This window comes from Seriola aureovittata, chromosome 2 (assembly GCF_021018895.1).
Source record: "Seriola aureovittata isolate HTS-2021-v1 ecotype China chromosome 2, ASM2101889v1, whole genome shotgun sequence".
NCBI classification, from domain to species: domain Eukaryota; kingdom Metazoa; phylum Chordata; class Actinopteri; order Carangiformes; family Carangidae; genus Seriola; species Seriola aureovittata.
The window spans coordinates 17,122,594-17,136,116 of record NC_079365.1 but is presented as its reverse complement, the minus strand read 5'-3'; the positions used below and the strand labels follow the sequence as shown (position 1 = coordinate 17,136,116).

Genomic DNA, 13,523 nt, shown 5'->3' with positions numbered 1-13,523 from the left:
CAGCTGGGGGGCTATTTCACCCGTGGTTTTCATTTCACAGAGGTATTTAAGCTCCACTTTTCTTTTATTATATAACCTTGATAAAGGCAGGTTGCCAAACACGTCGTTTTTGCCAGTTTATTTTATGACTCTCCATCAGTCTCCAAAAAGTGGCTGAACTCTGCTGTGCAGCTACACAGATGTTTGTGTTAGCACCACAGTATCTCTCATCTCCCAGCTGAATGAGAGCTCAGTGTGGGTGTGGTGGTTTTTGGACTGTCTTCCTGCTGGCTGCTAAATGCTCCTCGCCTCCTCCCCCGTTTGGGTGGTTGGTTTTCCACTAGCTCGTTATCCCACAGTCATCCATCCATCAGCATCTCGGCAGCCCATGAGCGATAGGGCACGTACACTGCCTGAAGACGGGGAGAAGAAAGGCTGTGAATACTGAATTTGACTCTGAGTACAGATGAGGCATGGGAGCGAGCCCTCCAGTGCCTCAGTAGCGCTATTGAATGCAAACCAGACCCCAAACCTCTGTTTCTTTTTAGATAAGGTCATGAGCTGTGAGAGATTGGATTTGACATAAATTCAGCTTTATTTGGGGTTTTCACGTCATATTTCAAGGAAAAAACAAGCCCACTCGCGTTACCCACATGGCGTACTTGCAGGAGATAAAGGGATCTTCCTCTGCATCACAAACTGCTGCTTGTTGTTATTTTGTTTTACACGGATCTGTCTTAATCTGTCTTAATTTTGGATCTGTCTTAATCCCCGTGGCCCATGCTATGGTTGTTACGCGGAGCAGAGCACGCTACCACCCAGCCACAGATGAGCTGTCAGAGCAGGCCATTTTATCAGACTCCCCTCCTTTTGCTCCTCTCTCAGCCCATCTGAGTACAGAGATCTGGCCAAAGTGATAACAAGTGGTGGGGCTTTTAACTGCTTCCACCATTCCACTAGTGGAGGCTTGAGGAAAGCAGTAAAAATGCCACAGGGAGATTGAAATGAAACGACCTTGTAAATGTTGGTGTAAATGTAACTCAAGATATGCAGGATTTTCAGCAGAGCATTAAGAAGTGCAAGATGTAGTTTTTTTAAAGCTGCTCAGAAAACTGTGCTTTTCATCCCTGCTTATTGACAAGTTCTGATCCGATGCTCTACACAGAAAAGGAGACCAACCTCAGGTCTTTCATCCTGAGGGATCTGTTGCCGTCATCAGTGGACAGTTATTACCGATACACCGGTTCCCTGACCACGCCGCCCTGCAGCAAGGTAGTGGAGTGGATCATCTTCTCCAGGCCGGTGTATCTGTCCCACTCGCAGGTGCGTCCAGTCCATACGCACACACACACACACACGGACACACACACACACACACACGGACACACATGGCCAGACGGCTATATTCTCCACGCACAGTCAGATCCCATTTGCACATAGTCAGTGGATCACTTGCTGCCCCACAGTGTCAGCGCACAAGCAATTTTTCCCCTCATCTACCTCTACTCTTTCTTCCCTTTACCCTCGTTCCTCCCCAACTACTCTGCATATGAAGCCATAACTGCCTATATAGAGGATGATTAAGTGGGAAGGGGGAGCCAATTACTGGTATTTGAATGATAGTAAGTGTGAGATAGCTCTTATACATATATCATACTATCGGTGTGAGACAGTGACTATAGGCTCTTAAATAGAATACAGCTGCACATGGATTTAAATGTTCATTAATTTGAATTACATCTGTAACAGTTTAACATATGTTTCATGAAAATGTAGCATTTTACAGCAGTCACCTATATGCTGTACAACAGCTTACCGCCAACTGGTTTAGCAATTGTGATGTTGAGAGATAATGTATGCCAAATCATGCCCCACGCTTTTTGCTGATCCCATACACAGCATTTTTTATATATACAATTCTTGGGTTACCCAGCTGCATATCCTCTAGAGCGTTGTGTGCTATAGAAATTTGCAGGGCTCAGTGGAATTTCTATCAGCTTGCAGGCGGACAAATCTTTTGTTCCAAAATGACTCGTGCTGCAAGAATATTGACCACCGCTGCAATGTTTGTGACGCTCACAGATAGTCTTTATGAACCTGTAATTCATTTCTCCAAACACACATAGGACACATTGATTCCACAGTATCTGTAATGTGTAGTCATTACAGCACGCGGCAGGAGATCATTCATGGCAATCAATGGCCACAAATTTTGCCCCATTGAGAAGTTACAGCTTGGTAGGTAGCCAGGATGATGATTGAGGTCCCTGCCTGCTGGTGCCTGTGGTGTGAATGTCTCTTGCAAATACTGTGCACCAGTTGTGAACAGTCAGCTACTGGCAAGTGGTTGCAAATGCAGTCCTGCATGATCTATTATATTCAACACACACACGCGTAGTAACAAAAGTGCTTCAGTTTGCTTCAAATAGCTATTCCCTGCTTCTATTCATCTAGCTGGAGGCCTTTTACTCCATCTTTACAACGGAGCAACAGGACCATGTCAAGTCTGTAGAGTACCTTAGGAACAACTTCCGGCCCCTGCAAGACCTGGACAGTAGGAAAGTCTTTAAATCGGCTGTGAAAGATGCATGGCAGAAGGATTTGACTGAGATCATGCGAAGCCCTCACAGCACTGAAGCTTCAAGAGGTACGTACCGTTTTGTACATTTAATGCATTATATCCATAGATATCCTGTATTGTATCAGATTCTCCCTGTGGTTTGCAATGTAGCATGACTGGTATAACCAGAGGAGCTCCTGCAATGACTACCATTACTAATTAGTTCTTGTAAAATTGCTGCCGAAATTAGTAGTGACAGTTTGCTCAGGGCATGGTTACATACGATTTACGTCATAAATCCGCAAATCTCGCATTCCATCCAAAAGCTGCCGAAAATCATACCCGAGCTATGTACCTTTTTGCGGTTTTGCTAGTCTACAACCTTCAAAATTTGAGTGACAGTTTGGGAAGCCCTTGTCCCTTCCTTACTGTTGCCTTGCATGTCAAGTTTTCCATTCTCGAACGGCAGACACTGTTTACACTGATGACCGTGGCAGATTTACCACTGCAAAGTCTTGGTACCTTGTACCAAATGTTTGGTCTTTGATGTCAACAGTGGTGCACAAAGACAAGCTTCTCATTTCCAGTGCCAACTGCCACTGGCAGATTTTATTAGCTCTGGCTACCTAGCTAATTTAAACTAACATCACAAGCATCACAAGTTGGTTAAAAACGCTGTCTCTGCCTGAGTTTTTAATATTTCCTTTTGCTTGTATTACAACAAGAACCGTATGCACTTGATGGCTACATAAATTATATCCTGTGAAAACACTGCGGCTAAAGCTCCATAGCCTACCTAGAATCTGCATCCTCACCAGCTGAGGATACATCTATAGGACATGGAAGTAAAGAAACAGCACAGTTTGAGGATTGCAGTGTAGAACCAGTTAGTCCTAGCATTGTAAGTATGATGAGGAAAAATTATATGCTGCCCTAACTCTTGGCCTTGGATGTAATGTTAGGTTATGACTATGGGTAGATGGCTGGACGTGCAAATGATTGCAGCTCATGTTCGAGCAAATAAATCTACTGTTTAATCTGTTCCTTACACTTTTGCTGTTGTGTTTTTGAATTTGTAAAGGCTTAAAAAAAGACATTATCCCAATTCTTTAAATGCTCAGTATTGTTCTTAATAGAAGCCCATGCACAACACTTCAATGTGTGTAGGAAACCAAAGTTTGACAGGTCCGCCGTGATGAGCTATGATTGGACAGTCACTGTTCTGGGGAAGGGGGAGGGGTTTAGCAAATGGTCATTTCGATTCCACATTGCTTTCATCTCCTTGCTGAGGTAACCAAACTAAGAGAATGTGTCAAAAATAGTGTGATCCTAAATCATATGTATTTGTATGTAAATGGAAGTGGTAAATTCACATGAACTCTGTCCTAAAATGTAAGTCCTATTTGCACAGGAGTAGTACAATCTGCAGCCCTCCTCTATTTGGTTGCAGCTATTGTTTATGTTCATAATATATAAATTAAAGATTTGACCACATATTATTTTCCATACCATGTTTTTTTCAAAAAGCCTCTGGTTTTTCTGCACTATTTTCTTTCTGGTCAAAAATCGACAGTCTGCAGTGAAAATTATTAAGGAGGTCTTTTGAAAGTATTTCGGAACTATATTCGGGAAATTCATCTTGCTGCTCAGCATGGAGACCGAATCAGTAGGTTACTAAATATAATATTAACATAGAAGTTAATCTTTTTTTTTAGGAGAGAGAACATGATATGATGTGATTAAAATCACTAGAATACTAGGCAATAATTTAAATTTCCAGAGATTTTGGTAAAGTTTGTCTTTGTTTTTCTCTTTTATGCGTGCATCTTGCAGCACTTGCTTTAACATTACAGGAACTATGGAGACTAATGAGAAAGGCTGCGGCTCCTTAAAGTGGTATTGTTGCTGTCTAGGGGGGAGAATTGATTGGGAATGCCTGTGATGAAGTTAGAGCACTCTAACAGAGCCGATCAGCAATCATCATTAATATGTGGCACAGCTAAAATAGACTCATACAAATTAAGTTGTGAAATTGCTTTTGTGGCATTATGTCAGTAGGCAGAATGAATGTGGACCAGTATCTCCATTTTTTTTTTTTTTGTTCCGCTTCCCCTCCCTCTTCCTCATTTACTCTTTGTGTCTGTTGCATTTCTATTTCTCTGTGTTAAAATGTAAGAATTCATATTTTATGGGAGGTGCTGGGAGTAAACAGTGCCAGTCTTATCTTCAAGGGTGGCATCTGTCAAGATTTTGTGCGTGCGTGTGTGCGTGCATGTGTGCGTGCGTGTGTTCATGTGTGTTTGAGGGGGATATTTATCTGTGCACAGTAAATGATGGCTTTGCTTGTAAATGTTGTGAGAGCCAGGGCCACACCTTGACTGAATGTTCCATCACTGTGGCTTTTATAGCCAAGAGGGTTGTTTGGCCATTAAAGATGCATTGCTAACCTTTCTGATGCAGAGTACAGGTTGCAGATTTGTTTGTATGGTGCAGATTCATTGTTTGTCCAGTGATAATGCCAAGATGAGTAGGGCATTATTAACTTCAACGTTTGTGTTTTCTGTAACACTACATCTGTACTGCATGTGCAAATACAACCTCTATCATCCTGTGCATATAAGCCCTTTTCCTCACATGGAGACCAGATTTAGCGTACCCCTTTTTAAATTTTAGTTAATGGTAGTGTTACGTTTATTTTCACTATCATTTACTCTTATGCCTTGAACTTGCTTGTTTTGTTCAGCTTGCAATAAAAAGCCAAAATATATTGATTCATAGAAAAGAGAGAAAAGCAGCAAGATGAGTCAAGCAGTAGTCAGTTATCTAAGTACTTATCAGTTCATTTTCTCTGTCAACAAATTTAACATTGCATATTTGTTAGTTAGTATTAAGACTCTGGTGGTAGCTGTTGCAAAAATGACACATTATCAGAAAATAAGTACTGTAGTTGTCATGTTGGTATTTAGCCCCCAGGTGACATGCATACAAGTGCGTTCAGAAAGTATTCAGACCCCTTCACTTTTTCCACATTTTGTCATTTCAAAGCCTGACGTCAAAATCGTTTAAACTCATTTTCACCCTCATTAATCTACACTCAAGCCCACGCAGTAACAAAATAAAAATAAAAAACTGAATTTTAGACATTTTTGCAGATTTCTTAAAAAATTAAAAACTGAATTGACTGAAGTATTCAGGCCCTTTATTCAGTACTTCATTGAAACACCTTTTGGTAGCGATTACAGCCTCAAGTCTTCTCGGGTATGATATGACAAGCTTTGCACACCTGCATTTGTGGATTTCATTCTTCTCTGCAGATCCTCTCAAGCTCTTTAAGGTTGGATGGAGACTATCAGAGGATGGTCATTTTCAAGTCTCCCCAGAGATGTTCAATTGGGTTCAAGTCTGGGCTCTAGCTGGGCCACTCAAGGACATTCACAGAGTTGTCCCTAAGCCATTCCTGTGTTGTCTTGGCTGTGGGCTTAGGGTTATTGTCCCGCTGGGAGGTGAACCTTGAGCTCAGTCTGAGGTCCCGAGCACTCTGGATAAGGTTCGTCCAGCTTTCCCTCTCCCTGTCCCTGCCACTGAAAAACACCCCCACAGCATGATGCTGCCACCCCTATGTTTCACCGTGCTTCGCCGTTGGGATGGTATTGGGCAGGTTATGTGCGGTACCTCGTTTCCTCCAGATATGACGCTTAGAATTGAGCCCGGACAGTTCAATTTTGGTTTCATCAGACCAAAGAATCTTGTTTCTCATAGTCGGGGAGTCCTTTAGATGCTTTTTTTTTGTAAACTCCAAGCACCTTTTTCCCTGAGGAGATGCTTCCGTCTGGCCGCTCAGCCGTAAAGGTCAGATTGGCGGATCAGTTCTTGGTCACCTCTCTTACTGAGGCCCTTCTCCCTGTATTGCTCAGTTTAGCTGAGCGGCACCAGCTCTAGGAAGATTCCTGATAGTTCCAAACTTCTTTCATTTAAGAATTTTGGAGGTCACTCTTGCACCTTGGCAGAGAGGTCATCTATTGAACTTTCAATGCAGTAGAAAAACTTTTTTTGTAGATTTCCCCATATCTGTGCCATGTCATTATGGGCTTTTGAGTGCAGATTGATGAAGGAAAAAATGATTTTAGCATAAAGCTGCAACATAACAAAAAGTGAATACTTTCTGAATGCACTGTAACTTGACATTCCTGCAAATTGCTGCGAAATGGCAATTATAAGAGTTAAAATCAGCTATATTTCTTCCTCTGTGTTTTCAGTGAAATTCTTGTTTTCCCATCATTATTCCAATGTCTGCACACAGCTTCTTTAAAATTGTACAGCCTTGAGAGGTGAAAAGCAGTGGAACTGTTGTTTGTTGACTGGAGTCAATTCATCCCCTTCACGGTAGAAGCTGCCAGCAGAAAGATTCATGCTTTGCTCTGAGTGCTATTGCAGGTTGAGGTAAAACCACTATGAGGCTTCTTTTGGGAAGTTCTATGTATTCACAGAAGACTAATGGGATTTTTGTCTAGAGCGTCACTATCATGTTGTAATTTTGCTACTGATGAAACATAATGTACTATTCACAATTTGATTCATACTGTGTCACAGTTGAAGTTTATGTTTTTCACTTGAACCTGAGATGATGTGACAAAATCTCATTTACATATACATTTTCAACAGAGAGATGATTCATTTTGCTGCCAACCCACCATTATGTTAAAAGGTTTTCATCAAATGAACAACGGCCTTAGATCAGTGAAGTTTCTAATTAACACAGAGACGTCATGTTCGCTCATCAGTAGACCAAATGTAAGAAAAGTTGCCCCAGTTATTGTGAAGTAATTTTACATTTTCAGCAGAAATACGAATAAGAAACCAAGCAGAGTTGTATTGGACGAGTTGTTTATTTTGTAGGTCTTAACCTGCTGTTGATTTTAATGTTACCAGTGCTCCAGTATTGCTGAAAAGCATGATGACTGTCATGACAGTAATGATACACCCTGTGAAATCACGACGATGTCTTCAGCTGTTATTAAATGACTGCTGTTGAGTCACTGAAGTTGACAACGAACATCCGATGGGTTATAATGCATTTCACACCTGTCACACCTCATCAACACCCCAAGATTTTCTTGCTATTGCATTTTTCTCCCCCCTGTGTCCCCCTGACTGATTTCCTTCCACCCAGTCTCCCTGTCACATATGATGCATAATTTGCACCATAGCTTCACTGTGCAAATGGAGGAAACTGTGGTGACAATTTCAATTTGGCAGAAACCCTGTGAGCACATAGTCAGTTGACACTAGATACTGATTGCTGTTGCCCCAATGTGCCGAGAAGCATGTCCAGATTGTCCCCTACTCATACTGACATATCCCTCTGTAAACATCCATGCTGCAGCCTATACTGCCACCTTGAGGCTGACTTCCAGGTTTTCTTTCATCCTCCTCCTGCATCCTGTTTAATGTTGCATAGACAAGATCTTGCAAATTGAGCATGGACAGGAAGTTGCAATATCATCTGTACCACATGTTTATCACTACGCCTTGCTGTTTGGTATTCTACCTGGAATCTCTTGCAGTGTTGTAGCTTGAGAAAGACAAGTGTCTAGACAGTTTACCTTGACACCTGAGGTTGTGCCTAACCCTAGTCAAGACCCCAGGAGTGTTTTCATTACTGAGTTACTGTAATATCTTAACCTTTCTAGCTCTCTCTCAAGTCGAAATGGCTTTGAGTCATGTCGGCAGCAGACAGTAATGATAGGTTTCTTAAAAGGCAACCTGAATTCTGCCCACACACTCAACAACCCTCAAATACATGTGGTCAAGCAGTCCTCCCAACCACAGCCATTCATTTTGACCAACTGCATTCAGACATTGAAAATGGACACTGTTTTGTTGTTTTATTTTTTTTTCTCTTATCAGTCATTTTTCTTTTCATGCTGCTCTTTTTTCATACTCTCCTCTTCTCTCCGGTCTTTCAGTGTGCAGCAGTGCCCCAGTGAGCATGAAGATCCAGCCGCTGAACCAGACGGCATTGATGGTGAGCTGGGAACGCCCTCTGACCATCTACCACCCACCAATCACCAGTTACATGGTCTCCTACAGCTGGGTGAAACGTGATGTTGCAGATGAAAATACCTTCACCAAGACCGGGGACCAGAGCATGGTGAGCATCATCATCAGCCGCTCGTACGAAATCAAGGCAGTTTTCAAGGACTGTCTAGATTTCTTTCTTTTTCTAAATGTCTTTCTTTTTCTTTTAGATGGATGTGGTTTAAACAGGTCTGATTGGTTTGCAGAGCCTCAGATGTATCTGGCAGGATCAGAGGGTGGCTGGATCAGTGACAGTGTGTATAGGAGGTGACAGGTTGTGATGAACTTTTCATGTGGCTGTTGGTTGATATGAGGTCCGGGACACTCCCCTGTCACTCACCTGTCTGAGAATAGACACACAGGCCTGTCACGGACACTAACGATTCTAACTGATATACGTGCAATGTGTTGACAAATACACCTGTGGCCTTTTGTCAGTTTTAGCATTTTCTGTCATCTGTTAATTTTGAATTTAAATGATGAGAAAAAAGAATCATTCTCTGGAGTAGGTCTGTGTATTATTGGGTCAAAGATAGCTTTTAACTAAAGCGTGTTCAAACAAAAGCAGTATAAACAAAATATTATTATTATAATATATGCTCCTTTTATTTTAGCTGTATGAAAACCAATAATCGTTTGATAAATTCTAGTCTGGTTTCAGGGAGTGGAGGCACCTCTTTGAACACAAACTGCCTTCTTTTAGTAACAAATGCAGGCAGCTGTGAAAGTGTAGTTCTTTAGATCTCTGCGCAGTTTCTGACACCATTAATATATAATTCTGTTCATCTGCCTTAAACATTAAGTTATCATTCCTGTTCTTAATGTATCTCTCCAAAAGAACATTCACTGTCTCTGCAGAAATATATCTTCCCGCTGCAGGAGTTTACACCTACAAGGCTGTTCTTTTTCATTCTATATATTTTTCTCCCTGGTCACATATCCTCCCATTTGTGGGAATCCAATACCCAGCTGTGTATCTCTTTTAAAGCCCACTGACCCCCTGCTGTCTTGACAGTCTGCATGACTGCCTCTTTAGACATACACAGTGCAGAGGCAAAACACTGGCCCACCAGTTCAGAGACCTGGGATCAGTTCCCTTGCGGGTGCTCGTCGTCATGGGTGGGAAGCCGGTGAGGGATTTCTGCTGGTTGAAACTAGCCAACGCGTTAGCTAATAGCCAATTAATGAAGATGAACTTAGAGGCTCGTAACTGAAGCTTTGAGACTCCGGGTGTTCCCAGATTGCAGTATATCTCTGGACGCGTAGGTTGGAATGAATATGCAATCAGGCTTCCTACGGTTAAGAACTGCCACATGAATTAAACCAATGCTGTCCATCTTAAGATTAATTGACATTTATTTCTTCTCCTTTTGACTACCACTGTTCATTGAACTCCTGCACCCCTCAGAAGTCCATGCCTCACCTGCTGCTTGTTCAGAAAGCTGCAACAAAAATTATATCTGGTGTTAAACAGAGAAACCATTTCAGTCCTCTTGTGCTGGTTAATTTCTGTTTTTTAGCATCCATCCACTACATTTACTGATGTTTTTACTCCCCATCGGCCGTACTGCACCCCGGGGTCCTCTGGCAGAGCTGTCATATCACTGCAGCCCAGTCTTCATTTTCTTTATTCTGTGGTCTGTGGTGTGAGACAGAGGATGACAGAATATTCTCTATAAGGACCTGATACTGTTGAATAACTCGCTTCAGAAGCTTAGCCGTCAAATATGAAGTAGAGTCATTTACTAAAATCTATATTCGAACTTTGAACATTGAATGACTGGTGAGACTTTTTTGATTTGTGAGGCTTCTCGCTGTCTTTTACAATTTTTATTTAGATTAACTTTTTTTTTTTAAGAATGGATTAATATTAATAATTAATTTTTTGTTGTCATCAGGTAACATCTTTGTGGCTTTGTGGATTATTATTACTATACATTTATTACCTGGCTGACTGAAAGAATGATTAATGTGTCCATGAGTAATCTCTGTCTATGTAGCTTCCTTCCATAAATGCAGTCGATCAGTCTCTTTCCTGACAGTATTCTCTCCACTTCTCTCTCTGCTGTCAGTCTTTCTTATTTTGCTCACTTCATTTCCATTTCAATTTTCAGTTTGTATCTCTGGACACCTTTATCTGAATTTATTTTAGAGAAATACTAGCTCTGCAACACCAGAGGCAATCACCCATCCATTCTGAGGACCAATTTTAAAATAAGTAAAGCCATCTGCAAACTGCACAACACAATTAAATTAGACAGGAAATTAGGTTTTTAAACTGCATCGAACTTGTGGGTGAAAGCTACTGTTGACAGAACAGTAGCTTAGTATAGTATATTTTCATTTTAGGCAAAATGAATTATCATCATCCACACTTTAAATGATTGTTCACTACAGATTCAAACCTTACTTATAATATTTTTGTAAATGTATGTGGGTCTTTTCTCTTGCAGAAAGCAGTCATCACTAATGTGTCCCCTGACATCCTGTACCTGTTCAGAGTGCAGGCAGTATGTCAACATGACCTGCGCAGTGATTTCAGCCAAACACTGCTGTTCAGAGGTAGCTCATGGTCAATATGTATTTTGAAATATTTTCTACAAATCAAACACATGAAATTAGTTTTTTTAAAATACTTCCTCTTTTGTTTTCCAGCTAATACAACAAGAATATTTGAAGGGTCTCGTATTGTGAAGACCGGGATGGTGAGTTGACCAGAAGATGGCAGTGCAAATTTTATTTTGTAATGTTGGTGACATCCATGTGTTACTGTTAGGTAACCACTTTTTCTCTGCCTACCTCCCTCAGCCCACGATTTCTCCAGCATCCCCGGCAGACATGGCTCCAATAAGCTCTGGTTCCTCCACTTGGACGTCATCTGGCATCCACTTCTCCATCGTCTCCATGGCAACGGGGATGGGCCCCTCCTCTAGTGGCAGCCAGGCCACAGTGGCATCAGTAGTGACAAGCTCCCTGCTGGCAGGCTTGGGCGTTGGCGGAGGGGTCATTTCTTCTTTGCCCAGTTCTGTCTGGCCCACACATGCTCCACAAGCCACTCAGAACCCCACCCGTCCATCCGCTGCGCCTGAAAAGTCCAGCACTGAGCAGGCAGCACCCCAGGGCTCAGAGACAGACTCTCCGTCTGAGGAGAACCAGCCTGCACATAAAGGTGAGGAAGGGGAAGATGAGGGCGAGGGAGAGGGGGAGCCAGAGGACGACGAGGATGAGAAGAAGAGAAAGAACAAGACTACACCTGATAATGAGGAAAAGCAAGTGAACCACACTGTGGCCAAAGAGCCTTTAGTACCCACCCCCGCATCCACAGCCAAAGAGAAAGGGGAAGGGAGGCCTACAGTCAAAGGCACCACAATACCTGCAAGCACCAGCGATGAGCAGTTGGTCAACATAGAGAAGAATCCCACAGATGTAAATACAGTCTCCACTCAGGAGCCCCGTAATGTCAGTGCTGAGATGCAGATTCCCCAGAGCTCCACACTGTCTCCGAAGAGCGGGAGTGATGGAAGGAGTCTCTGGCCTTTCTCTGTCCACACTGGTGAGCAGTTCTCTTTCTCTCGCACAAATGAGACCCATTTTCTTTCAGTTTACATCCCTTCCAAACAGAAAAATCCTTTTTTAATTCTCCATAAGCCTTGTTCCCTTGTCGTCAGATATAATACAAGCCAAGACTTCCCTCCAAAGCAGAATTCAGCTAACACTACCAACAGTTATGGAGCCCAATTTAACATAACAAATAAATTGATTTAAGACAGTAACTACACTGGTTACCATCTCAGTCAAAGACAAAGCTCCAGGCTTTTGTGTCAGTACAACACAGAGGCCTGAAGGCAGAAGTGAGCTGTCTGCCAGAGGGGTTCTGCCTCGAGGAATTCCTTTAAGCATATTTCAAAAGAGTTTGCTTCAAGGGAGAGCGTTTTTTCAAGATTCTTTTTGCCAGATTTTTTTTTTCTTTTTTTTTTACCGTCCCCATCATCATAATGTGAGAAATAGCGCAAGTATCATGGACATTGATTGAAAACTGTAACCAGTCACTCAGCATGCTGCTATTTTGCAAAAATAAAGTAATGATCTCCACAAGCAGAGGAAACTACATTTTGTAATGCTCATCTGAATCTGATGGCGCCAAACCAAAGCTGGTTTGGTTTGAGATTCTGTCATTGCCATTATGGTTTATTGTCATCAGTCTCAAGTGGTGTTCATATGCAATGTTGAACATGTGTGCTTTACAATAATAGGCATATAGATGTATTATTTTCAATAGCTTTAATTTAAACTAAGATAAATATCGAGCTTAGCTTTTAATTTTTGGATCCAGTGGTTTGGTAATAGTGGTAAAGGTGGAAGTCCCTGTGTGTAGGAGTTGAAAATTTCAGACTTTGGCGACTCCCAGTGGTAGTATCAAAACAGACACAGTTGCAGACAGAAATACATGCCAGTGCCTTCACATATGCGTATTACGGTTGACAAAGGAGTTTGGTGTTTACTCAGTAGAATATTTTTATCAATGTAATATGTGCATGTATTATGTTCCAGACAGGACCACTTTGTCCAACATTACCCGAAGTCCTCCTCCGGGGATGGGCAGGATGGTGTGGATTGTCCCCTTAGTGGTGGTGTCTGCTCTCACTCTGCTTTGCCTCATAATGCTGCTGATTGTGATGGTCTACTGGAGGTGAGCAAAAAGTTCAATATACATAACTTTATTCCAGAGGGGGCATTTTACTGCTTAAAAAAAAAAAAAACTTTTGTAGAACAGTAAAAATGTCATCTTACATCAAGTGCTACTAAATACGGAAGTGCCTGGATAAGTGTATCGCTGATCATGAATAAGCAAGCTGCCTCTCACCCACACTGACCTCATCCATAGATCTTGTCACACTCGCATATT

The 13,523-nt window shown here is 41.9% G+C and overlaps 1 protein-coding gene across 1 annotated transcript in view; it reads left to right on the top strand.

The window, feature by feature from the left end:
• ca16b (carbonic anhydrase XVI b) overlaps nucleotides 1-13,523 on the top strand; it is a 99,371-nt gene that overhangs the window by 70,452 nt on the left and 15,396 nt on the right. Inside the window, exons 7-13 of the mRNA XM_056393438.1 lie at nucleotides 1,145-1,302; nucleotides 2,434-2,626; nucleotides 8,506-8,690; nucleotides 11,071-11,179; nucleotides 11,273-11,322; nucleotides 11,426-12,170; nucleotides 13,169-13,307. Of these exons, the coding sequence (XP_056249413.1) occupies nucleotides 1,145-1,302; nucleotides 2,434-2,626; nucleotides 8,506-8,690; nucleotides 11,071-11,179; nucleotides 11,273-11,322; nucleotides 11,426-12,170; nucleotides 13,169-13,307 (1,579 nt within the window). The remainder of the gene's footprint in view (nucleotides 1-1,144; nucleotides 1,303-2,433; nucleotides 2,627-8,505; nucleotides 8,691-11,070; nucleotides 11,180-11,272; nucleotides 11,323-11,425; nucleotides 12,171-13,168; nucleotides 13,308-13,523) is intronic.